The sequence below is a fragment of the Nerophis ophidion genome, linkage group LG24, assembly GCF_033978795.1.
Source record: "Nerophis ophidion isolate RoL-2023_Sa linkage group LG24, RoL_Noph_v1.0, whole genome shotgun sequence".
In the NCBI taxonomy this organism is placed as follows: Eukaryota; Metazoa; Chordata; class Actinopteri; order Syngnathiformes; family Syngnathidae; genus Nerophis; species Nerophis ophidion.
In genome coordinates this window covers 34,779,947-34,804,662 of record NC_084634.1, presented here as the reverse complement: position 1 = coordinate 34,804,662, position 24,716 = coordinate 34,779,947, and the positions used below count along the sequence as shown (strand labels likewise).

The 24,716-nt window shown below is 41.2% G+C and overlaps 1 protein-coding gene across 4 annotated transcripts in view; it reads left to right on the top strand.

Moving 5' to 3' along the window:
* Positions 1 to 10,503: 10,503 nt before the first annotated feature.
* The window catches only part of LOC133541980 (glutamate receptor ionotropic, kainate 2-like), a 336,785-nt gene continuing 322,572 nt past the window's right edge, over positions 10,504 to 24,716 (top strand). Inside the window, exons 1-2 of one of the 4 annotated variants that reach the window (XM_061885731.1) lie at positions 10,815 to 10,828; positions 20,232 to 20,367. In XM_061885731.1, coding sequence (XP_061741715.1) covers positions 20,244 to 20,367 — 124 coding nt within the window. In that variant the 5' untranslated portion in view covers positions 10,815 to 10,828; positions 20,232 to 20,243. Of the gene's footprint in view, positions 10,829 to 20,231; positions 20,368 to 24,716 lie in introns of all 4 variants that reach the window. The other 3 variants (XM_061885733.1, XM_061885730.1, XM_061885734.1) reach the window with 3 other exon arrangements.

The window sequence follows — 24,716 nt, the reverse complement described above, 5'->3', positions numbered from 1 at the left end:
GAGATAGGGGGAGTGGCACTGCCATCCGGGAGGAACTCAAAGTAAAGCCGCTGCTCCTCCACATCGAAAGGAGCCAGATGAGGTGGTTCGGGCATCTGGTCAGGATGCCACCCGAACGCCTCCCTGGGGAGGTGTTTAGGGCACGTCCAACCGGTAGGAGGCCACGGGGAAGACCCAGGACACGTTGGGAAGACTATGTCTCCCGGCTGGCCTGGGAACGCCTCGGGATCCCCCGGGAAGAGCTAGACGAAGTGGCTGGGGAGAGGGAAGTCTGGGTTTCCCTGCTTAGGCTGTTGCCCCCGCGACCCGACCTCGGATAAGCGGAAGAAGATGGATGGATGGATGGGTGCCATGATTGGGTATAAAAACAGCTTCCCAAAGGGAAGCTCAAAGTAAAGCAGCTGCTCTTCCACATCGAGAGGATATTTACAATATTTATATCAGGTGTCTATAGTGTGACCTGCAGCTAACATTGGCTATAATATTATAGATAATATTGGCATGCTAACTTTTTAAACCAATTTTAAAGGTGTAACATTTTTAAATTATGTAAAATATTTCCAACAATATTTTGAACCTGAGATATGGCGGGGGGGTGTATTGTAGCGTCCCGGAAGAGTCAGTGCTGCATGGGATTCTGGGTATTTGTTTTGTTGTGTTACGGTGCGGATGTTCTCCCGAAATGTGTTTGACGTTCTTGTTTGGTGTGGGCGCATATTTGTAACAGTGTTAAAGTTGTTTATACGACCACCCTTAGTGTGACCTGTATGGCTGTTGACCAAGTATGCATTGCATTCATTTGTGTGTGTGTGAGAAGCCACAGATGTTATGTGATTGGGCTGGCAGGCAAAGCCAGTGCCTTTAAGGCACGCCCCCAGTATTGTTTTCTGGGTGGAAATCGGGAGAAATTCGAGGGAATGGTTGCCCCGGGATATTTTCGGGAGGGGCACTGAAATTCGGGAGTCTCCCAGGAAAATCGGGAGGGTTAGCAAGTATGACTGGGAGAGGCAATTACTCTGTACTTCTCCCTACGTCCGTGTGGTAATAAGTCGCCTCATACCGGACATCAGCGGAGCTTCTGTCCTGCTGCATCTTTGCGACTTCCCTCAGAGACTCTGGCGTCAACACACCCCTCCGACTATCAGGTACTATTCAATCTCCCTAAAACACTAGCAACACAATAGAAAGATCAATCAATCAATCAATCAATGTTTACTTATATAGCCCTAAATCACTAGTGTCTCAAAGGGCTGCACAAACCACTACGACATCCTCGGTAGGCCCACATAAGGACAAGGAAAACTCACACCCAGTGGGACGTCGGTGACAATGATGACTATGAGAACCTTGGAGAGGAGGAAAGCAATGGATGTCGAGCGGGTCCAACATGATACTGTGAAAGTTCAATCCATAATGGATCCAACACAGTCGCGAGAGTCCAGTCCAAAGCGGATCCAACACAGCAGCGAGAGTCCCGTTCACAGCGGAGCCAGCAGGAAACCATCCCAAGCGGAGGCGGATCAGCATCGCAGAGATGTCCCCAGCCGATACACAGGCAAGCAGTACATGGCCACCGGATCGGACCGGACCCCCTCCACAAGGGAGAGTGGGACATAGAAGAAAAAGAAAAGAAACGGCAGATCAACTGGTCTAAAAAGGGAGTCTATTTAAAGGCTAGAGTATACAAATGAGTTTTAAGGTGAGACTTAAATGCTTCTACTGAGGTGGCATCTCGAACTGTTACCGGGAGGGCATTCCAGAGTACTGGAGCCCGAACGGAAAAAGATGAGGGATTTCCCAGAATTGTCTTAGTAAATGTGTCTAAAAACATCTGAATCGTTCCCACTGCAATCGCCTTTTTTTTCTTCTCGTCCTTCACTCTAAATTTCCTCATCCACAAATCTTTCATCCTCGCTCAAATTAATGGGGAAATTGTCGCTTTCTCTGTCCGAATAGCTCTTGCTGCTGGTGGCTATGATTATAAACAATGTTCAGATGTGAGGAGCCCTCACACCCGTGACGTCACGCGCACATCGTCTGCTACTTCCGGTACAGGCAAGGCTTTTTTATTAGCGACCAAAAGTTGCAAACTTTATCGTCGATGTTCTCTACTAAATCCCTTCAGCAAAAATATGGAAATATTGTGAAATGATGAAGTATGACACATAGAATGGACCTGCTATCCTCGTTTTAATCAGAAAATCTCATTTCAGTAGGCCTTTAAACCAGTGTGGGTGGGACTAGGAGCAGGTGGGTAAAGTGCCTTGCCCAAGGACACAACGGCAGTGACTAGGGTGGCGGAAGCGGGAATAGATCCAGGGAGCCACTAGGGAGATGCTAAAGACTAGAGCCACGGGTTGCTGGACCCCCGGTTTAGCTCAAGTCTAGAAAGTTAGGACACCCTTGGTATACAGGCTTCTGCACTTGGAGGCGGTGTTGAGCCATCGACTCGGAGATGTTCCTTGGGGCTGGGCTGATAAGACGCGTGCAGTGTTAAATCAATAAGACATCGGCCCATGCAGGAAGTGCAGATAGGCATCTTACTTTGTGGGACGTATCCGGCGGAAAGAGCCTTGTTTGAGTTTGTTAATCAGAAAGATAAGCCAACTCGCCACCTCCATGAGGGATGGCCTTTCCCGCGTAGCTTTTAAATCTCAAGTAGCGTTGTTTACATATTTAAAACAGTCTTTGCCTCATTGCGGCTTGTTTACTCGGTGGCCTAGTGGTTAGAGCGTACGCCCTTGGGAGTTCAAACCCCGGCCGAGTCATAGCAAAGACTATAAAATTGGGACCCATTACCTCCCTGCCTGGCACTCGGCATCAAGGGTTGGAATTGGGGGTTAATCACCAAAAATGATACTTGGGCAAGGCCACCGCTGCCGCTCACTGCTCCCCTCACCTCTCAGGGGGTGATCAGGGGGATGGGTCGAATGCAGAGGACAGATTTCACCACGCCTAGTGTGTGTGTGACAATCATTGGTACTTTAACTGTCAGAGTTAGTTTGTGACGAACCACAAGATGCAGAGAAGGAGGCAGGCATGGAGTGAGAAAATATGATTTCATTCTAAACACTAAGACCAAAAACAAACAAAGGGTACAAACAGAAAACGCGCACGTGGGCGGATAACAAACAAAAAGGCCTAGCGTGGAAGCTAGCAGGTGTCGAGCAAGAAACAGAAGTCGTACTTATAATACGAAAACAAACTTGGAAGCAGGGAACCAAAGACAATAAGCTACAAACCACTATCAAATACAGCCTACCGCAACACTGCATTGACACGATATGATTAAGTGAATTATATTTATATAGCGCTTTTCTCAAGTGACTCAAAGCGCTTTACATAGTGACACCCAATATCTAAGTTACATTTAAACCAGTGTGGGTGGCACTGGGAGCAGGTGGGTGAAGTGTCTTGCCCAAGGACACAACGGCAGTAACTAGGATGGCACAAGCGGGAATCGAACCTGCAACCCTCAAGTTGCTGGCACGGCCACTCTACCAACCGAGCTATGATACGACACGACACGACTGGTAGCAACCACAAAAGAGACAATACAGAAGCGGCAATACATGACAATAATCCAGCACTGACTGGAGGACAAAAGCAGGTAAAAAATAGGATCAGACTGATTGACACCAGGTGTGGCCAGCTGAGGGAAAACAGCACTCAGGGAGAAAGACAGGAAACCAACAAAATAAGAGCGCTGACAGGAAATAGTACACACACACAGGAAAAAAACTAGAACATAGCTCGGTTGGTAGAGCGGCCGTGCCAGCAACTTGAGGGTTGCAGGTTCGATTCCCGCTTCCGCCATCCTAGTCACTGCCGTTGTGTCCTTGGGCAAGACACTTTACCCACCTGCTCCCGGTGCCACCCACACTGGTTTAAAAAAATGTTACTTAGATATTGGGTTTCACTATGTAAAGCGCTTTGAGTCACTAGAGAAAAAGCGCTATATAAATATAATTCACTTCACTTCACAACACAAACAAACTGTCAGGGGCCAGCCTGACATTAAATTTAACAGTTTTTTTATTAACGGTTCTATACTAAAGGTGCCATATGTAATAATTTAATGTTAAGTCGTTAAGTGGACCTGATATGTCAAAAGGCATTAATAAATCATTTGTCATGATCCGTAGTTCGGATCATGTTTTGTTACATTCTGTTAGTTTTGGACACCATTAGTTCCTGTTTTTGTGTGACAGAAGTTGTGTCACTTGGTGTTGCGCTCTGCTTCTCACCTCGGGACTCGCCATCCGCGTCTCCACCCTGCAGCAGCCACCAGCTGCAATCTTTCACCGGCAATCAGCACACCTGCCTGAACGAAGGAGCTGCCTTCATAAGCCTGCTGAACTTGCCATCTAGGCCGGAATATAGTCTCCGGACCGTAAGCCGACACAAGCCTTATGCTCTCTCTCTCCCTCTGTCCTGATCTCTGTGCTTTCCTTACGTTTATTGTCGTGTCCTCCCTCACCCCGCAGTTCCCTGTTTGCATTCCGGAGTCACGCTGTAGTGGATCCAACATAATAGTGAGAGTCCAGTCCGTAGTGGATCTAACATAATAGTGAGAGTGCAGTCCGTAGTGGATCTAACATAATAGTGAAAGTCCAGTCCGTAGTGGATCTAACATAATAGTGAGAGTCCAGTCCATAGTGGATCTAACATAATAGTGAAAGTCCATTCCATAGTGGATCTAACATAATAGTAAGAGTCCAGTCCATAGTAGATCTAACCTAATAGTTAGAGTCCAGTCTGTAATAGATCTGACATAATGGTGAGAGTCTAGTCCGTAGTGGATCCAACATAATAGTGAGAGTCCAGTCCGTAGTGGATCTAACATAATATTGAGAGTCCAGTCCATAGTGGATCTAACATAATAGTGAGAGTCAAGTCCATAGTGGATCGAACATAATAGTGAGAGTCCAGTCCATAGGGGATCTAACATTAAAGTGAGAGTCCAGTCCAAGATGGCGGCGCCCGGACGGGCTGCGCACTCGAGGAGCTCCTGCTAAAGATGGAACATTTGGCAGAAATACCGGACAATTCCACAAACTTAATGGCTGGCTCACATCGTGGTCACTCCGTGATCACGTACGACCGCCAGACACTTCTGGATGTGGACACATCGGGCCGTTTTGGACCGATAGACACTTGCGTGCTAGACTTGCTAACTAGCACGGGAATACATCGGCGGCTACATCCAGCGGCCTGTGAAGCAGGGGAGTCTAGTAGCAGCGGGGGCCGTCTACGGAGCAGACGCCAGCGGTGTGATCGGAAACGCGGATGCCGAGCGGGGCTAAAAACAAAGCAGAAGGCTAATCCCCACAGAACACCACTTTCCTCCATCCCGAAGACGGATTTAGATGGAAAATGCGACACTACTGGTCTGGGTAAGGAGTCAGTTAAATTAGAACAAGTTTTTTCTGCTCTGAGTGTTTCAGAGTTGGACATGTGTTCTACTGAGGTGGCTAACTATGATGCGTGCAGTTTATCAAAGCAACAAACAAACAATCGGAAAATCCCCGTTACTGAGGTAGCTAACCATGATGCGTGCAGTTTATCAAAACAACAATCAAACAATCGGAAAATTCCTGTCGTATCAATTCCTAGATATGGTCGTAACTATACTAAATGCACTGGGCATAATAAACACAACATTATTAATATTGCTACTACGGATAATTTGATCAAAAACTCCCTAAAACAGCCCACTACCTATAATATAGGTTTTTTAAACATAAGATCATTGTCTCCTAAAACGTTGTTAGTTAATGATATTATCAGAGACAACAATCTTAACGTCATCGGTCTCAGCGAAACCTGGCTTAAACCAAACGACTTTTTTGCGCTAAATGAGGCATGTCCTCCTAACTTTACACATGCGCATATTGCCCGTCCGCTCAAAAGGGGTGGGGGGGTTGCACTAATATACAACAAAAACTTTAACCTTAGTCCTCACATAAATAATAAATATAAATCGTTTGAGGTGCTTACTATGAGGTCTGTCACACCGCTGCCTCTACACCTGGCTGTTATCTACCGCCCCCCAGGGCCCTATTCGGACTTTATTAATGAATTCTCAGAGTTCGTTGCTGATCTAGTGACACACGCCGATAATATAATCATAATGGGGGACTTTAATATCCATATGAATACCCCATCGGACCCACCGTGCGTAGCGCTCCAGACTGTAATTGATAGCTGTGGTCTCACACAAATAATAAATGAACCCACGCATCGCAACGGTAATACGATAGACCTAGTGCTTGTCAGGGGCATCAACGTTTCCAAAGTTACGATACTCCCGTATACTAAAGTATTGTCTGATCATTACCTTATAAAATTCGAGGTTCAGACGCATGTTCGTCAAACTAATAATAATAATAACTGCTATAGCAGCCGCAACATTAATACGGCCACAACGACAACTCTTGCTGACCTACTGCCCTCGGTAATGGCACCATTCCCAAAGTATGTGGGCTCTTTTGATAACCTCACTAACAACTTTAATGACGCCCTGCGCGAAACCATTGATAACATAGCACCGCTAAAGTTAAAAAAGGCTCCAAAAAAGCGCACCCCGTGGTTTACAGAAGACACTAGAGCTCAGAAATTATTATGTAGAAAGCTGGAACGCAAATGGCGCACGACTAAACTTGAGGTGCACCATCAAGCATGGAGTGATGGTTTAATAACTTATAAACGCATGCTTACCTTAGCTAAAGCTAAATATTACTCAAATCTCATCCACCGTAATAAAAACGATCCTAAATTTTTGTTTAGTACGGTAGCATCGCTAACCCAACAAGGGACTCCTTCCAGTAGCTCCACCCACTCAGCTGATGACTTTATGCAATTCTTTAGTAAGAAAATTATGCAATTCTTTAGTAAGAAAATTGAAGTCATTAGAAAGGAGATTAAAGACAATGCGTCCCAGCTACAACGGGGTTCTATTAACACTGACACGATTGTATATACGGTGGATACTGCCCTCCAAAATACTTTCTCTCGTTTTGAGGAAATAACATTAAGGGAATTGTTACAACGTGTAAATGGAATAAAACAGACAACATGTTTACTTGACCCTCTTCCTGGGAAACTGATCAAGGAGCTCTTTGTATTATTAGGTCCATCAGTGCTAAATATTATAAACTTATCACTCTCCTCGGGCACTGTTCCCCTAGCATTCAAAAAAGCGGTTATTCATCCTCTTCTTAAAAGACCTAACCTCGATCCTGACCTCATGGTAAACTACCGACCGGTGTCTCACCTTCCCTTTATTTCAAAAATCCTTGAAAAATTGTTGCGGAGCAGTTAAATGAACACTTAGCGTCTAACAATCTATGTGAAACCTTTCAATCCGGTTTCAGGGCAAATCACTCCACGGAGACAGCCCTCGCAAAAATGACTAATGATCTATTGCTAACGATGGATTCTGATGCGTCATCTATGTTGCTGCTCCTCGATCTTAGCGCTGCTTTCGATACCGTCGATCATAATATTTTATTAGAACGTATCAAAACACGAATTGGTATGTCAGACTTAGCCCTGTCTTGGTTCAACTCTTATCTTACTGATAGGATGCAGTGTGTCTCCCATAACAATGTGACCTCGGACTACGTTAAGGTAACGTGTGGAGTTCCCCAGGGTTCGGTCCTTGGCCCTGCACTCTTCAGCATCTACATGCTGCCGCTAGGTGACATCATACGCAAATACGGTATTAGCTTTCACTGTTATGCTGATGACACCCAACTCTACATGCCCCTAAAGCTGACCAACACGCCGGATTGTAGTCAGCTGGAGGCGTGTCTTAATGAAATTAAACAATGGATGTCCGCTAACTTTTTGCAACTCAACGCCAAAAAAACGGAAATGCTGATTATCGGTCCTGCTAGACACCGAACTCTATTTAATAATACAACTCTAACATTTGACAACCAAACAATTAAACAAGGCGACACGGTAAAGAATCTGGGTGTTATCTTCGACCCAACTCTCTCCTTTGAGGCACACATTAAAAGCGTTACTAAAACGGCCTTCTTTCATCTCCGTAATATCGCTAAAATTCGCTCCATTCTGTCCACTAAAGACGCTGAGATCATTATCCATGCGTTTGTTACGTCTCGCCTCGATTACTGTAACGTATTATTTTCGGGTCTCCCCATGTCTAGCATTAAAAGATTACAGTTGGTACAAAATGCGGCTGCTAGACTTTTGACAAGAACAAGAAAGTTTGATCACATTACGCCTGTACTGGCTCACCTGCACTGGCTTCCTGTGCACTTAAGATGTGACTTTAAGGTTTTACTACTTACGTATAAAATACTACACGGTCTAGCTCCATCTTATCTTGCCGATTGTATTGTACCATATGTCCCGGCAAGAAATCTGCGTTCAAAGGACTCCGGCTTATTAGTGATTCCCAAAGCCCAAAAAAAGTCTGCGGGCTATAGAGCATTTTCCGTTCGGGCTCCAGTACTCTGGAATGCCCTCCCGGTAACAGTTCGCGATGCCACCTCAGTAGAAGCATTTAAGTCTCACCTTAAAACTCATTTGTATACTCTAGCCTTTAAATAGACTCCCTTTTTAGACCAGTTGATCTGCCGTTTCTTTTCTTTTTCTTCTATGTCCCACTCTCCCGTGTGGAGGGGGGGAGGGGGTCCGGTCCGATCCGGTGGCCATGTACTGCTCGCCTGTGTATCGGCTGGGGACATCTCTGCGCTGCTGGTCCGCCTACGCTTGGGATGGTTTCCTGCTGGCTCCGCTGTGAACGGGACTCTCGCTGCTGTGTCTTGGATCCTCTTTGGACTGGACTCTCGCGACTGTGTTGTATCCATTGTGGATTGAACTTTCACAGTATCATGTTAGACCCGCTCGACATCCATTGCTTTCCTCCTCTCTAAGGTTCTCATAGTCATCATTGTCACCGACGTCCCACTGGGTCATTATTGTCACCAATGTCCCACTGGGTGTGAGTTTTCCTACCGAGGATGTCGTGGTGGTTTGTGCAGCCCTTTGAGACACTAGTGATTCAGGGCTATATAAGTAAACATTGATTGATATAACATAATAGTGAAAGTCCAGTCCATAGTGGATCTAACATAATAGTGAAAGTCCAGTCCGTAGTGGATCTAACATAATAGTGAGAGTCCAGTCCATAGTGGATCTAACATAATAGTGAAAGTCCAGTCCGTAGTGGATCTAACATAATAGTGAGAGTCCAGTCCATAGTGGATTTAACATAATAGTAAGAGTCCAGTCCATAGTGGATTTAACGTAATATTGTGAAAGTCCCGTCCATAGTGGTTTTAACATAACAGTGAGAGTCCAGTCCATAGTGGATCTAACATAATATTGTAAAAGTCCAGTCCATAGTGGAGCTAACATAATAGTGAGAGTCTAGTCCATAGTGGTTTTAACATAACAGTGAGTCTAGTCCATAGTGGATCTAACATAATATTGTGAAAGTCCTGTCCATAGTGGTTCTAACATTGTAGTGAGAGTCCAGGCCATAGTGGATCTAACATAATAGTGAGAGTCCAGTACATATTAGATCCAACTTGATAGTGAAAGTTCTGTCCGTAGTGGATCTAACATAAGAGGGAGAGTCCAGTCCATAGTAGGGCCAGCAGGAGACCATCCGAAAGATGCAGAGTTGTCCCTAACCGATGCACAGGCGAGCGGTCCACCCCGGGTCCCGACTCTGGACAGCCAGCACTTCATCCACGGCCACCTGATGAGCAACAGGTGAGCGTCCGGAACACAAGCGTCAGGTGAACGGAAGACACAAAACATGATCCGTACCACGGATCATGACATAGCGCCTCCATAGAACTTTACTCTATTAGGAATACAATGTCCCATAACAAGAAGACAGAGAAAAAGAAGCTTATCGACTATGGCGTCCACACGGACTACAGTGGCAGACTTGCGCAAATTTTCATAATTTAACCCTGCTCGGTAAAAAAAAGTTTCCACTAAAATATTGATTGAAGAAATCTAACTAACTGCACTCCAGCTCGGTGTGTTTTCATACATGATTATCGGAAAGGTTGCTTAGTCAGGCTGATACCAATCTCAAATTTTCACCGCCATTCATCTCTGTCTCGCCGTCATCCATCAATTGCTCTCATCTTCATCACCTCTCTCTCTCTCTCTCTCCCGCCCCGTCTCGTTCTCTCTCTCTCTCTCTCTCTCTCTCCGCCACTAACCTTGGCGCCACGTCACAGGCTGTGCAGCAGTGCAGTAGAATGGGAGTGCATCCAGCCCACAGTGCCCGGTAGGAAGGGGGGGGAGCCGCTGCACACCGCTGCCGTATCCTCCGCTCGGCGCTCTCCCTTCCCAGCCACATGCTCCCCTCTCCTCCCTCTCACAAGCCTCCCCCGCTCGGAGCCCCTTTCGACATGGACGTCCCGCCGTCCCTCCAACTGAAGGATTATCGCGTCTCGCTGCAGTGAAGAAGAGCAAAAAGGGGGGGTGGGGGGGGGAAGAGCAGGAGAAAAAAAAGAACCATGGGACTGCGAATGGATTTTGGGAGCGCTCAAGTGACCATGCCGTGATCTTGCGCATCCGCCGAGAAAAAAAAAAACGGTCGTGAGGAGAATTTAAGGAACAGGGGGGTGGGTGGGTATCGAACCCACGCACCGGCGGGATTAAACATTTTTTTTTTTTTTTTTTTTTTTTTTTTTGGTAAACAACATGAAGATTACCTCCCGTCCTCTGATGATAAGCGGTGTGGTTTTCAGCTCCAAGCTCAGGCTCATTCCGATTCTGCTGCTCTTTCTCGGACACTCTCGTGGGATGCCACACGTTCTACGATTCGGTAAGAGCACACTTGTTTGTTAAGGTTTTTTGTCCCCCCCCCCCCAACATGTGGCGGTCCACATGGCGATGACATTGGGAGGTGTCGAGGCGCGGACTTGGCAAAAGCCCTGTTGCTTTACTGTTATTTTTGTGGAATTTGTGATGGAAAGAAAACCGACATCTAGTCGTAGTTTTAGCCGCATGCAAAGTGAACTTTTTGAAACCCAAAGTCAAGGAACAACATCATTGCAATATGCAAATTGGTAGTTTCCGGTGAATGTGAAGTGAAGTGAAGTGAATTATATTTATATTATATTAATTATTAATTTTAATTGTATTAATTGTCAATTATAGATAAAAAATACTATAAAAAAAAAGGCTTTTACTAAAATATTGATATTTTTTCTGTTGCATTCGCGAAGGAAACAAAACCAATATTTAGTCGTAGTTTTAGCCGCATGCAAAGTGAACTTTTTGAAACCCAAAGTCAAGGAACGACATAAGTGCAATATGCAAATTGGTAGTTTCCGGTGAATGTGAAGTGAAGTGAATTATATTTATATAGCGCTTTTTCTCTAGTGACTCAAAGCGCTTTACATAGTGAAACCCAATATTTAAGTTACATTCAAACCAGTGTGGGTGGCACTGGGAGCAGGTGGGTAAAGTGTCTTGCCCAAGGACGCAACGGCAGTGAATAGGATGGCGGAGGCGGGAATCGAACCTGCAACATTCAAGTTGCTGGCACGGCCACTCTACCAACCGAGCTAAACCACCCCATGTTTCTTTGTAAACAACAAGCACAGGTGCACGTCTACACAATCAATGGGCTCTGCTATTTCTTTTTTTATAAGAGTTAATTTTTATTAATTAGTAATTTTATAAATTTTATTAATTTTATTAATGGTCAATTATAGATAAAATACTATAAAAAAGGCTTTTACTAAAATATTGATACTTTTTCTGTTGCATTCGCGAAGGAAACAAAACCAATATTTAGTCGTAGTTTTAGCCGCATGCAAAGTGAACTTTTTAAAGGCCTGGTTTACCTAAAGTCAAGAAACAACATCATTGCAATATGCTAATTGGTAGTTTCCGGTGATTGTTTGTTTGTAGACAAAAAGCACAGGTGCACGTCTCCACAATCATAGGCTGTGCTATTTCCTTCTTATAAGAGTTATTTTTTATTAATATTGATACTGTCAATATTGTTCATTTTTGTTTGAGGACTTTTGGATTGTTTTGTGTCATGTTTGTGTGTCCTCTCAATTGCTCTGTTGATTGCTACTCTGGGTGTTGCCGGGTCGGGTTTGGTTTTGGAATTGAAATTGTATTTTAGTGTATTATTTTGTCGGCTTGATTTATAAAAAAAAAAAATTAACAATTCAAAATGTTTTAGTCCAATTTGCATCAAATTAAATTCAAGTTTTATTAATTTTGTTCAGTGACAGCCCTTCGGAAAGAGTTATAAGAGTTAATTCGTATTAATATTGATAGTGTTGTTGTTGTTAATTTTTTGTTTGACGACTTTTGGATTGTTTTGTGTCATGTTTGTGTGTCCATTCAATTGCTCTGTTTATTGCTATTCTGGGTGTTGTGGTATTTTGTTTATTTTTTTGTCGGATTGATTTATAATTTTTTTTTTTTTAATAAAATACAAAATTTAGTATAACATGTTTCAAAAAATAAATTCAAGTTTTATGTAAAGTAAAAATAAAAAAATCACATAAATAAAAAAATTGTGTAACATTGTTTTGCCATTTAACCTGTATGTCTGTTTATGCTGCTTAACACAACACATTTAAACTTGAACCAATTAAAGGGCAATTAAAGATAAAAATACTATTAAAAAAAAAAAGTTTTTTACGAAAATATTGATACTTTTTCTGTTGCATTCGCGAAGGAAACAAAACCAATATTTAGTCGTAGTTTTAGCCGCATGCAAAGTGAACTTTTTAAAGTTCTGTTTACCACAAAGTCAAGAAACAACATCAGTGCAATATGCTACTGGTAGTTTCCGGTGATTGTTTGTTTGTAAACAAGAAGCACAGGTGCACGTCTACACAATCAATGGGCTCTGATATTTCCTTCTTATAAGAGTTATTTTTTATTCATATTGATACTGTTGTTATTGTTAATTTTTGTTGAGGACTTTTGGATTGTTTTGTGTCATGTTTTTGTTTCCTCTCAATTGCTCTGTTGATTGCTATTCTGGGTGTTGCTGGGTCGGGTTTGGTTTTGAAATTGAAATTTTATTTTTGTGTATTATTTTGTCGCTTGATTTATAAAAAAAAATTTAAAAATTAAAAATGTTTTAGTCCAATTTGCATCAAATTAAATTCAAGTTGTATTAATTTCATTCAGTGACAGCCCTTCGGAAAGAGTTATAAGAGTTAATTCGTATTAATATTGATAGTGTTGTTTTTAATTTTTTGTTTGACGACTTTTGGATTGTTTTGTGTCATGTTTGTGTTTCCATTCAATTGCTCTGTTTATTGCAATTCTGGGTGTTGTGGTATTTTGTTTATTTTTTGTCGGATTGATTTATAAAAAAATGTTTTTTAAATAAAATACAAAATTTAATATAACATGTTTTAAAAAATAAATTCAAGTTTTATGTAAAGTAAAAATAAAAAAATCACATAAATAAAAAAATTGTGTAACATTGTTTTGCCATTTAACCTGTATGTCTGTTTATGCTGCTTAACACAACACATTTAAACTTGAACCAATTGAAGGTCAATTATAGATAAAAATACTATAAAAAAAAGGGTTTTACTAAAATATTGATACTTTTTCTGTTGCATTCGCGAAGGAAACAAAACCAATATTTAGTCGTAGTTTTAGCCGCATGCAAAGTGAACTTTTAAAGGCCTGGTTTACCACAAAGTCAAGAAACAACATCATTGCAATATGCTAATTGGTAGTTTCCGGTGATTGTTTGTTTGTAAACAAGAAGCGCAGGTGCACGTCTCCACAATCAATGGGCTCTGATATTTCCTTCTTATAAGAGTTATTTTTTATTAATATTGATACTGTTGTTATTGTTCATTTTTGTTTGAGGACTTTTGGATTGTTTTGTGTCATGTTTTTGTTTCCTCTCAATCGCTCTGTTGATTGCTATTCTGGGTGTTGCTAGGTCGGGTTTGGTTTTGGAATTGAAATGGTATTTTTGTGTTTATTTTGTCGGATTGATTTATAACAGTAAAAAAATAATAATAAAATAGTCCAACGTGCATCAAATTAAATTCAAGTTTTATTAATTTCATTCAGTGACAGCCCTTTGGAAAGAGTTATAAGAGTTCATTCGTATTAATATTGATACTGTTGTTATTGTTCATTTTTGTTTGAGGACTTTTGGATTGTTTTGTGTCATGTTTTTGTTTCCTCTCAATCGCTCTGTTGATTGCTATTCTGGGTGTTGCTGGGCCGGATTTGGTTTTGGAATTCATCCATCCATCAATTTTCTACCGCTTGTCCCTTTTGGGTTCGCGGGGGGTACTGGAGCCTATCTCAGGCGGGGTACACCCTGGACAAGTCGCCACCTTATCACAGGGCCAACACAGATAGACAGACAACATTCACACATTTATTTTTGGAATTGGAATTGTATTATCGTGGTATTTTTGTTTATTTTTTTGTCGGATTTATTTATAAACAAAAAAAATGAAGAAATTTGGTATAACATGCATCAAATTGAATTAGATTAGATTAGATTAGATTGTACTTTATTCATTCCGTCAGGAGAGTTACTTCAGGAAAATTACAATTTTCAGCACAATCCCATTCAAGATCAGACAAACATTACAGGGAGACAGAACAGGATCGCTGACGGGTCTGCCGGCTTCCAGCGCCCCTTACAAAAAAAGATGAAATGCAGGTAAACAAGAGGGGGGGAATAGAAGATTAAAATGAAATAAAAAAAATCGGTCTTAGGCTGGGCCTTGGAGAGGGGGTGCAGACTGAGGCCAAGGGAAAAAAAATAAATAAAAATATAAAATAAAAAATAAATTAAAAAAAACAACAACTCATTAAATTTTAAAAATTAAAGTTGTATTAAAAAATAATAATAATAATTCACATAAATAAAAAAATTGTGTAACATTGTTTTGCCATTTTAGCTGTATGTCCGTTCAGGCTGCTTAACACAACACATATAAACTTGAACCAATTGAACGTCAATTATAGATAATAATACTATATAAAAAAAAGTTTTTACTAAAATATTGATTAAACAAATTTAACTGCTACTTTACTTCTTTTGTTGTATTCTTGATGGAAACAAAACCAACATTTAGTCGTATTTTTGGCCGCAAGCAAATTGAACTTTTTAAAGTCAAGAAAAAAAATCAGTGCAATACACTGATTGGTAGTTTCTGGTGAATGTTTGTTTGTAAACAAGGAGCACAGGTGCACGTCTACACAATCCCAGCCCACCCGTTTCGTTCGGTGACGGCCCCTTTAGAAAGACTTATATAATTAATACAGTTCAGAAGTTGCATGTTTGTTACGGACAGGGCAGATTTTGAGGAGTGACAGGGCTGACAGTGGGTGTCACACTGTGTTGACAACACGTCCTTGCAATCCCCGCTTGCCCTCGGGGGTCCTATTTAAGAGTCAGGCGGCGTCTGCACGAGCCGCCGCTATGACAACAACATGCGTTTTAGTCTCCGTGCGTGCTGCACTCTTGGCCCGATGAGCGACTTCTAAGTACTGCACACACACACGCACACAACGGCGTCTGCTCCGTATTGTCCCCTGAGTGATGGTCTCGCTCCAAAGTTTGCATGAACGTCTTTGAGACAAATGTGAAACTCACTGGACAAAGGCCGGGGGTGAAGTCGCCTCTCTCGGTTGCTTTGTTGGGTCCGCTCCTGTCCCTAACGCCCTTGCATATTTTTTGTTCTTGTTGTTTTACTTTTGTGGATGTGTGTAGAAATGGCTGGTTGCATCAGCTCTGCTCGTTTAATTTCTTTAATGTCCTTTGTTGTTTCCCCTCTTACACATGTTTATGTGTGCTATGGCTAAGAGTTTTTTTCCCCTTGGTCTCAGTCTGGACTTGGTCTCACCCCCTCCACCCTCCCAAGAACTGTACTTTTCTTGAGATTACGACTTCCGGTTCTGACGTAAGACAACCCGCGTCTCACATGTGACCATAGAATGAACAAATACACTATGGTACTAAGACTATAGTGGCCATTAAGAATTGGGTTGACCAGGGGCCATCGATGGTCCTTGACTCGTTTGTTGTTGGCCTTAAGCACATTACAAAAAAATAAATAATAATACAGGTGGTGAAATCTACCAAAATTAGAGTGGTCCAAAAAGGAGGGATTTTTCAAACTGACTGTATGGCGTTTTTGGAAGCGTTCCCCATTGGTCAACATATGAAATAACAAGTGTGTGTTTATTTTTTTATTTTTTTGGGGGTGGGGTGTTTGTTTTATCAGTACCTGTAATATTTATATATTTATATATATATATATATATATATATATATATATATATATATGTATTATTATTTTTTTTTTTAAATAGTACGCTATTATGAACGTGCCTGTTACTGCATTACATATAAACACACAGCATGTATATAAAAATATAAAACTTTGATGGAGGTTTTTTGGTTGTTTTTTAGAGTGCTTTATTGGCTCCATTGTTAGCTGACTTTTTCCAACGTTTATGTGATGATCCGTAGCCCGGATCATGTTTTGTTAAGTTTAAGACTCCCTTTAATACGGTTTCAGCACCCCTGGGTTTGTGTCTCTTGGTCTCTTGGTTGCCATGGGTTCTGATTATTTTCACCTGCCTCTGATTAGTGTCCGGGACGCTCACCTGCTCCCGGGCACTAATCAGTCAGCTATATATATATATATATATATATATATATATATATATATATATATATATATTATATATATATATATATATATATATATATATTCTAACAAAGTGCAGATTGGATTTCAACCTATTTAAAACATGTCATCAAAATTCTAAAATTAATCTTAATCAGGAAAAATTACTAATAATGTTCCATAAATTATTTTTTAAATTCTTTCAAAAAGATTCGAATTAGCTAGTTTTTCTCTTCATTTTTTTGGGTTGATTTTGAATTTCAAAGAGTCGAAACTGAAGATAAACTATGTTTCAAAATGTAATTTTCATTTTTCCCCTGTTTTCTCCTCTTTTAAACCATTCAATTAAGTGTTTTTTTCATAATTTATTCTCCACAAAAAACCTTCCGTAAAAGGAAAAAAAAATGTACGACGGAATGACAGACAGAAATCCCCATTTTTTTATGTATGTAAATTTATTTATTAAAGGTAAATTGAGCAAATTGGCTATTTCTGGCAATTTATTTAATTGTGTATCAAACTGGTAGCCCTTCGCATTAATCAGTACCCAAGAAGTAGCTCTTGGTTTAAAAAAGGTTGGTGACCCCTGCACTATATTGTTCATCTCATAATACTTTTAACCCCTTGACACACCAATGTTTGTCAAGGTTATAAAGAACTTAACGTGGATTTTTAAATAACGCCTCTCTGAGGTCAATGAAAACTGAGCGTTCGGGTCTCGGGCAGAGTTTTGTCATTCCGGATCTCGTTAGATTGGCAGGTGTGCCTAATGGCGTGGCTACGGAGAGTGTAATTACCATAGATAAGATTCGCACTTACGTTTGTCGCCTGTGCATTTTGATTAAAAGCACGGCGGGCGGTGTGGCGGGCACGCCGCATCAGACAGGCATCAGAGTCAATATTCATGCCAGATAAGAGGTGATTCGTGTCACCGAGACATTTTGCTGCAGGGATAAATCTGATAATCGTTTCCTGCGTGGCCCTCCTCTGGTGCCAGCATAACGACCGTAAACCTGTTACAAAATGTCAGTCTGATGTCTGTGTGAGACACTCGTTTTTTTATTCTTTCAGCACCTTGGACAGGGAACTGGCTTCCTGGCAGTGGTGCTGGAAGCTGCTGCAGACAATTCCTTTTTTAGCTGTTTTCTTTTAAAATATTTTTTTAACATTGTTATTCAATTCTTGCATTTTTAAGGACCGGTGTCCCTTTGGAACAGAGGACCCTGTTGAATTTCTAGCGTTTTATTATTATTATTTATTATCATTATACCGCTGCCTCTTTCAGCTGTAATTTGACCCCCTTGACATGTATAAAACTCACCAGGGCTGCAATCTAATCAAAAAAAAACAAATCCCAAAACTCAAAATTGCGCTCTAGCACCCCCTAGGAAGAAAACACAGATAAAACTGTCTGTAACTTCCAGTAGGGATGCCGTAGAAACATGAAACAAAACCCACTATGTAGGTCTCAGTTAGACCTATATTTCATACACTGACACCCCGCTGCTAAAATCAACAGGAAGTTTGCAATTCCCCCTTCAAAACAAAAGTTGGCTAAAAAAAATTCTCTTTTTTTCAAACATTATCCCCTCTGAGACTGTTATTCGTTTCGACTTCAAATAAACACAGAAGAGTGATTGAACCCTTCTGAGTGTCACGCCTGTAAGTTTATGTTTTGGTTTTGGTCAGGTTATGTTTAGTTTTTTGGACATTTAAGTTCTGTCTTGGCACTTCCTGGTTTGTTTTCGTCTCCATGCCAACTCATTACTTTTCACCTGTCATGTCACGTCCCTGTCCTCAGCCTCACACCTGTTTTCACTAATTATCATTGCTACTTAAGTCAATCTTTTTCTTGTCTTCATTCTGGGATCTTCACACATGCTACCCATGGTGCACCTCCTTTATGCCCTCGTCCATAGTTCCATGCCATGTAAGTTTTTGTATTTCTGCCATTGTACTAGTTTTGTTTATAGTTCATTATTATTCATGCCAATCGAGCAAGTGTTTTTGTTTCATGTTTGTAGTTTGCAGCATTTATGCTAGTCTTTTGTTTGTTCATAGCCAAGTGTCTGTACCTCCTTGTGAGCGCCCTTAGTTTGTTTATTTTTTATTATAATGTTTAAATAAACAACAAAGTACTCACAGTCACGTCTCGCCCGTGCAAATCATTCTCTGCATCGAAGAAACAACTTTAATCCAAGCCAAGTTGTCACACTGATTAAAATTTGATAAAAGAGTTTTAATTACTACCCCGGTTTGGATTTTATGAGCCCACAAAGAACCTGTGCGCTGGTAATGTTGTGCTACAGCTGTCACAAAATGGTGGCTACCTGCTCAGACAAAACTGTTTCTAACTCACTGTAGGACTGTCATACACACATGAAACAGACACCTCAATGTAGGTCTCACTGAGACCTATATTTCATACACTGACCACCCCAACTAAAATCAACATGATTTTTTTCAATTCCCCCTTCAAAACCAAAAGGTTGGCTAAAAAATGTTCGCTTTTTTTTAAACATTATCTCCTCTGAGGCCGTTTGTCGTTTCGACTTCAAATAAACACAGAAGAGAGATTGAACCCTTTTGATTAAAAGTTGATGAAATAGTTTTATTTACTACCCCGGTTTGGATTTTATGAGCCCGCAAAGAACCGGTGCGCTGGTGCTGTTGTGCCACTGGGTTCACAAAATGGCGGCTACCTGCTTAGACAGAACTGCTTCCAACTCACTGTAGGACTGTCATACACACATGAAACAAAAACCTCAATGTAGGGCTCACTGAGACCTATATTTCCGACACTGACCACCCCCAACTTAAATCAACAGGAAGTTTGCTATTCCCACTTCAATACAACAACTGCAGTACATTCACCATGAGTCTCAAAATGTCGGCACCAAGGTGTCCTTATAAAATGCCCAAGCCACTTTACAACTGTTATTACTATGAGATTGATGTATAACACATGTGTATACAACTTTTTCTCTCTGTAATAATCCATCCATCCATCCATCTTCTACCGCTAATCCGGGCTTGGGTCGCGGGGGCAACAGCCCAAGCGGTCCCATCCATCGTTGCTTGCAGCTTTAATCTTTTGTAAGAATTTGATATCAACCCGAGACATTACGCAATACATTAAATTTGTATTTTCAGCGCCTTTTGTATGGAAATGTTTGTACCTGACTAGATCAGGTCATCGGCCCTATGGTCGGAAAAATACAGTAATTACAGTTTTATTCGCATACTACAAAGCAAAATGATAAAACAGATAAAGGAACATTTAAACATTAATTGCACCTTCATTGAATGAGGCGTGAATGAAGAAGAAATGGATGTTTTTCTTCAATTCGATCGTGTTTCTCACCTTCCTCATCAAAGTGCTTGTAATTGCAACTTTTATGGGCCTAATGGTACATTTTACAATTATATTCCATTTAAAAAAACAGCACAGATACTGAATCACCAAGACACGGTATTGTTTTTTTGGGCACTTGCCATGTTTTGTGGTCACGTTCTGTTTCGTTTTGGACTCATTGGACACTCTTGTTTGTTTTGTCAACCCATCAGTTTTCACCTGTTATGTGTTCTGGACTCACGCACCTGTCATCACTGCATCTATTTAAGCCTGTAGTTGCCAGGCAGTCTGCCATCCTCTGCACACCCTTGCTCCATGCTGATGATCCATGTTCCTTTCTTGTTCCAAGTAAGTTTTTCGTTATTCATGCCATTGTGCAAGTGTTTGTTTTATGTCAGTAGTTTTGCCTTAGTGCAAGTTTTTGTTTTCATAGCCAAGTTTTGAACCTCCGCTGAGAGCGCCTTTTGTTTGTTCCTGTTTATAGTAAAATTGAAATATGTCATTACCTTCACGTCGTGTCCGGTCCAATCGCTTTCCCCCCATTGGAAAACAAACCACACCAAAGTCCACGCCCTGACAGCATTCTACTTCTGATATACGGACAAACAGACTACAATAATGTGTTCCCCGCAATGTTCGACCGTGTTATAACCCAAGTGGTATACAAAAACCAAGTTAAAATTTGGGTGGAATGTTTTTTTTTTTCTGGAAAAATGTACTTTAGCTTACAAAAACCCGGCTACTGTGTTCATTTTATTCAAACAAAGAACTAAGAAATCCCAAGTAGGGTTGTACGGTATACCGGTACTTGTATAGTATCGGGGTACTAATGTCATAGTTGGTTTGTAACGAACCAAAAGATGCAGAGAAGGAGGCAGGCATGGAGTGAGAAAACATGATTTAATATAAAACACTAAGACAAAAAACAAAGGATACAAACAAAAAGCGCGCACGTGGGCGGATAACAAACAAAAACGCCTAGCGTGGAAGCTAGCAGATATCGAGCAAGAAACAGAAGTCGTATTTATAATATGAAAACAAACTTGGAAGCAAGGAACAAAAGACAATAAGCTACAAACCACTATCAAATATAGCTTACCGCAACGCTGCATTGACACGATATGATACGACACGGCTCGACACGACAGGTAGTAATGACAAGAGCGACATCGACATGATAATATCCAGCCCTGACTGGAGGAAAAAAGTAGGTACAAATAGGAGCGGGCTGATTGACACTAGGTGTGGCCAGGTGCCAATCGGCCGCAGCTGAGGGGAATACAGCGCACAGGGGAAAAAACAGGACACAGACAAAATAAGAGCGCTGACATGAACTAAAAACAGGAAATACTAAACACACACAGAAGCAAAACTAAAATACAAACAAACTGACAACTAATGCATCAAAAACGGTACTATACTCTGTTTGAATAGTACCGGTTGGCCATTTTTTATTAATTTTTTTTACAGGCAATGTCATGACGTCGTGACATTGCTGGTTGTACGAGCAGACGAGCACGTTCGGCAGCGCACCTTTTACGACCGTAAACCTGTTACAAAATGTCAGTGTGAGACACTTTTTTTAATTTCAGCACCTTGGACAGGGAACTGGCTTCCTGGCAGAGGTTCTGGAAGCTGCTGCAGACAATTCCTTTTTAGCTGTTTTTTTTTTTTTTTTTTTTTACATTGTTATTCAATTCTTGCATTTTTCTTTTGTAAACTTTGATATCAGCCTGAGACATCACGCAATACATTAAATCATTTTTTTAAGCGACTTCAGAGGCGTATTGTCCCAACTGTCGGACCCCAGTGGCATTCGGCTTTTTAAGTTTTTATGTCATTACTGTAATTAATTACGGCAATAAATCAGGGACGGCTGTACTCATATAGTCATACGTATCATGTTATATACAGTGGGCTTCAATACACTATATTGCCAAAAGTATTTGGTCACCCACCCGTCCAAATAAAGAGAAGATGAGAGGTTATACACCCTGGACAAGTTGTCTTAAATTGAAAATGAATGTGCATACGACAGCAATATAGGTGTTTTAAACAAAATAATTGTCAGAGTTTGTTGGTGACGAACCCCAAAATGCAGAGAAGGAGGCAGGAATTTTGCAGGAAAACATGGTTTAATTAAAATACTAGAACAAGAACAAACAAAAGGGTACCAACAAAAGGCGCGCACAAGGCGGATAACACTTACTGTGACACGACGGAAGTATGGCATGAATAGAGTGAACAGAAGTAGACAAATCTACAAGCAATAAGACAGGTAGTGGTGACATCGACACGACACGACAATAATCCAGCATCTGACTGGAGGACAAAACAGGCTCAAATAGTGGCTGGCTGATTGACACCAGGTGTGGCCTGGTGCCAATCAGCCACAGCTGAGGGGACACAGCACTCAGGGAGACAAACAGGAAACAGAAACAAAATAAGAGTGCTGACAGGAACTAAAGACACGAAATACTACATACACAGAGGAAAAACTAAAACACAACCAAATTGTTAGGGGTAAGCCTGACAGTAATGTGGCAGAAATAAAATAATAATAAATACATAATTATTATACATTATACCTTATGAACATAACAGATAAAACAATTAAAACAAATATAAGAATTGTGCAAGATGCCCCCTGATGGTAATCATACGTAACTGCACTTTGTGTAAATATAGATAAAAATAGTGTTCACGTATAAGCTCTAGTCTTACACATATATTGCCAAAAGTGTTTGGGCACCCATCGAAATGATTAGTATCAGGTATCCTAATCACTGTATAAAATCCAGCACTTAGGCATGGAGACTGTTTCTACAAACATTTGTGAAAGAACAGGCCGCTTTCAGTGATTTCCAGCGTGGAACTGTCATAAAATGCCCCCTGTGCTACAAATCCAGTTGTGGAATTTCCTCATGAAATATTCCAAAGTCAACTTTATTATAAGAAAAATGAAGAGTTTGGGAACAACAGCAACTCAGCCACCGAGTGGTAGGCCACGTAAACTGACAAGAAATGGGTCAGCGCATGCTGAACCGCATAGTGTTAGAATAATTATGTATATATTATCACACTAACTTTAGTATGCTTAAAGACCATTGCTTTAGTTATTAGATATTGTGCTCAAGTTAGACTGTTTCTAACCTACGCAAGGACAACATTTTTTGGACTTAGCCACAGCTGGTATCTTTGTTTTAGCCCGCTAACAGCCAAGGACTTCAAGGACCTCAACAAAGATGAAATGACACCACGCAGACGAAGCGGGGACAAGGCGAAATCACAAGGCCCCCAGTCCATTCCGTCACGTACTGTGCATCCTGGACCTGCTTTGCATTATATATGTGATCACTCCTTTTAGAAGCGGCCTCAGTGATGTTGACTATGGAACTCTGAATAAAAAGAGGCACGCAGGAGCTGAACCTTAAAGCGTAGGGCAAGACTGTGACTAAGTGTGCAGCGCCATGCGTTCTCCTCATGAGCTAAATTGAACTCTGTCTCTATATGGTTCCTTGCTTCTTGTCTGATTAATAGATGCCATCAGTGTTTGAACCTGACACATAGTGCAAAGACTTTCTGCACAGTCAGTTGCTGCAGAGCTCCAAACTTCATGTGACCCTCCAATTAGCCCACGTACAGTACGCAGAGAGCTTCCATGGCACAGCAGCTGTATCTAAGCCATACATCACCAGGCCCAATGCAAAGCGTGGGATTCTGTGGTGTAAAGTATGATGAATCACGCTTTTCCATCTGGCAATCTGATGGAAGAGTTTTGGTTTGGAGGTTGCCAGGAAAACGCTACATTTCGGACTGCATTGTGCCGAGTGTGAAATTTGGTGGAGGAGGAATTATGGTGTGGGGTTGTTTTTCAGGAGTTGGGCTTGGCCCCTTAGTTCCAGTGAAAGGAACTTTGAATGCTCCAGGATACCGACAGAATTTGCACAATTTCATGGGATGGCACTTCAAGTTCATATGTGAGTCAAGGCAGATGGCCAAATACTTTTGGCAATAGTGTGTATGTTTACTCTTCATGTTCGTGATGTTTGCTAATTTTGTCTTTTGAGGAATGAGGTTATATACTTATCAACTTTTTTAATGCAATGGAACTCTTCTGGTGCCTGCTGATCTGTATTTGGGATCTGCATAACTCCTTAAAATTTGCACGCATCTGCCTTTATAGTCTGTGCCGACACCGCCCCTGCCTATTTTAAATACGATGTCGCCACCCTATGCATACAAAACATGCACAGACATTATTTAGACTTACATCCATCCATCCATCTTCTAACGCTTGTCCCTTTTTGGGGTGGTGGGGTGTGCTGGAGCCTATCTCAACTGCATTCGGGCGGAAGGCGGCGTACACCCTGGACAAATCGACTTGTGACTTTTTAAAAATGGGAATAACTTACCGTATTTTTCCGACTATTAGGCACACTTTAAAATCCTTGCAATTTCTCAAAACTCGACAGTGCGCCTTAGAACCTGGTGCGCCTAATGTACGGAATAATATTGGTTGTGCTTACTGACCTCAAAGCTATTTTAATTGGTACATGGTGTAAGGATAAGTGTGACCAGTGGATGGCGGTCACACATAGGAGATATGTGTCGACTGCAATGTGACTCAAGTAAACAACACCAAAATTGTATTTGTTCCTTTGAAACTATAGAACATTCCACACAGCGCAAAAAAT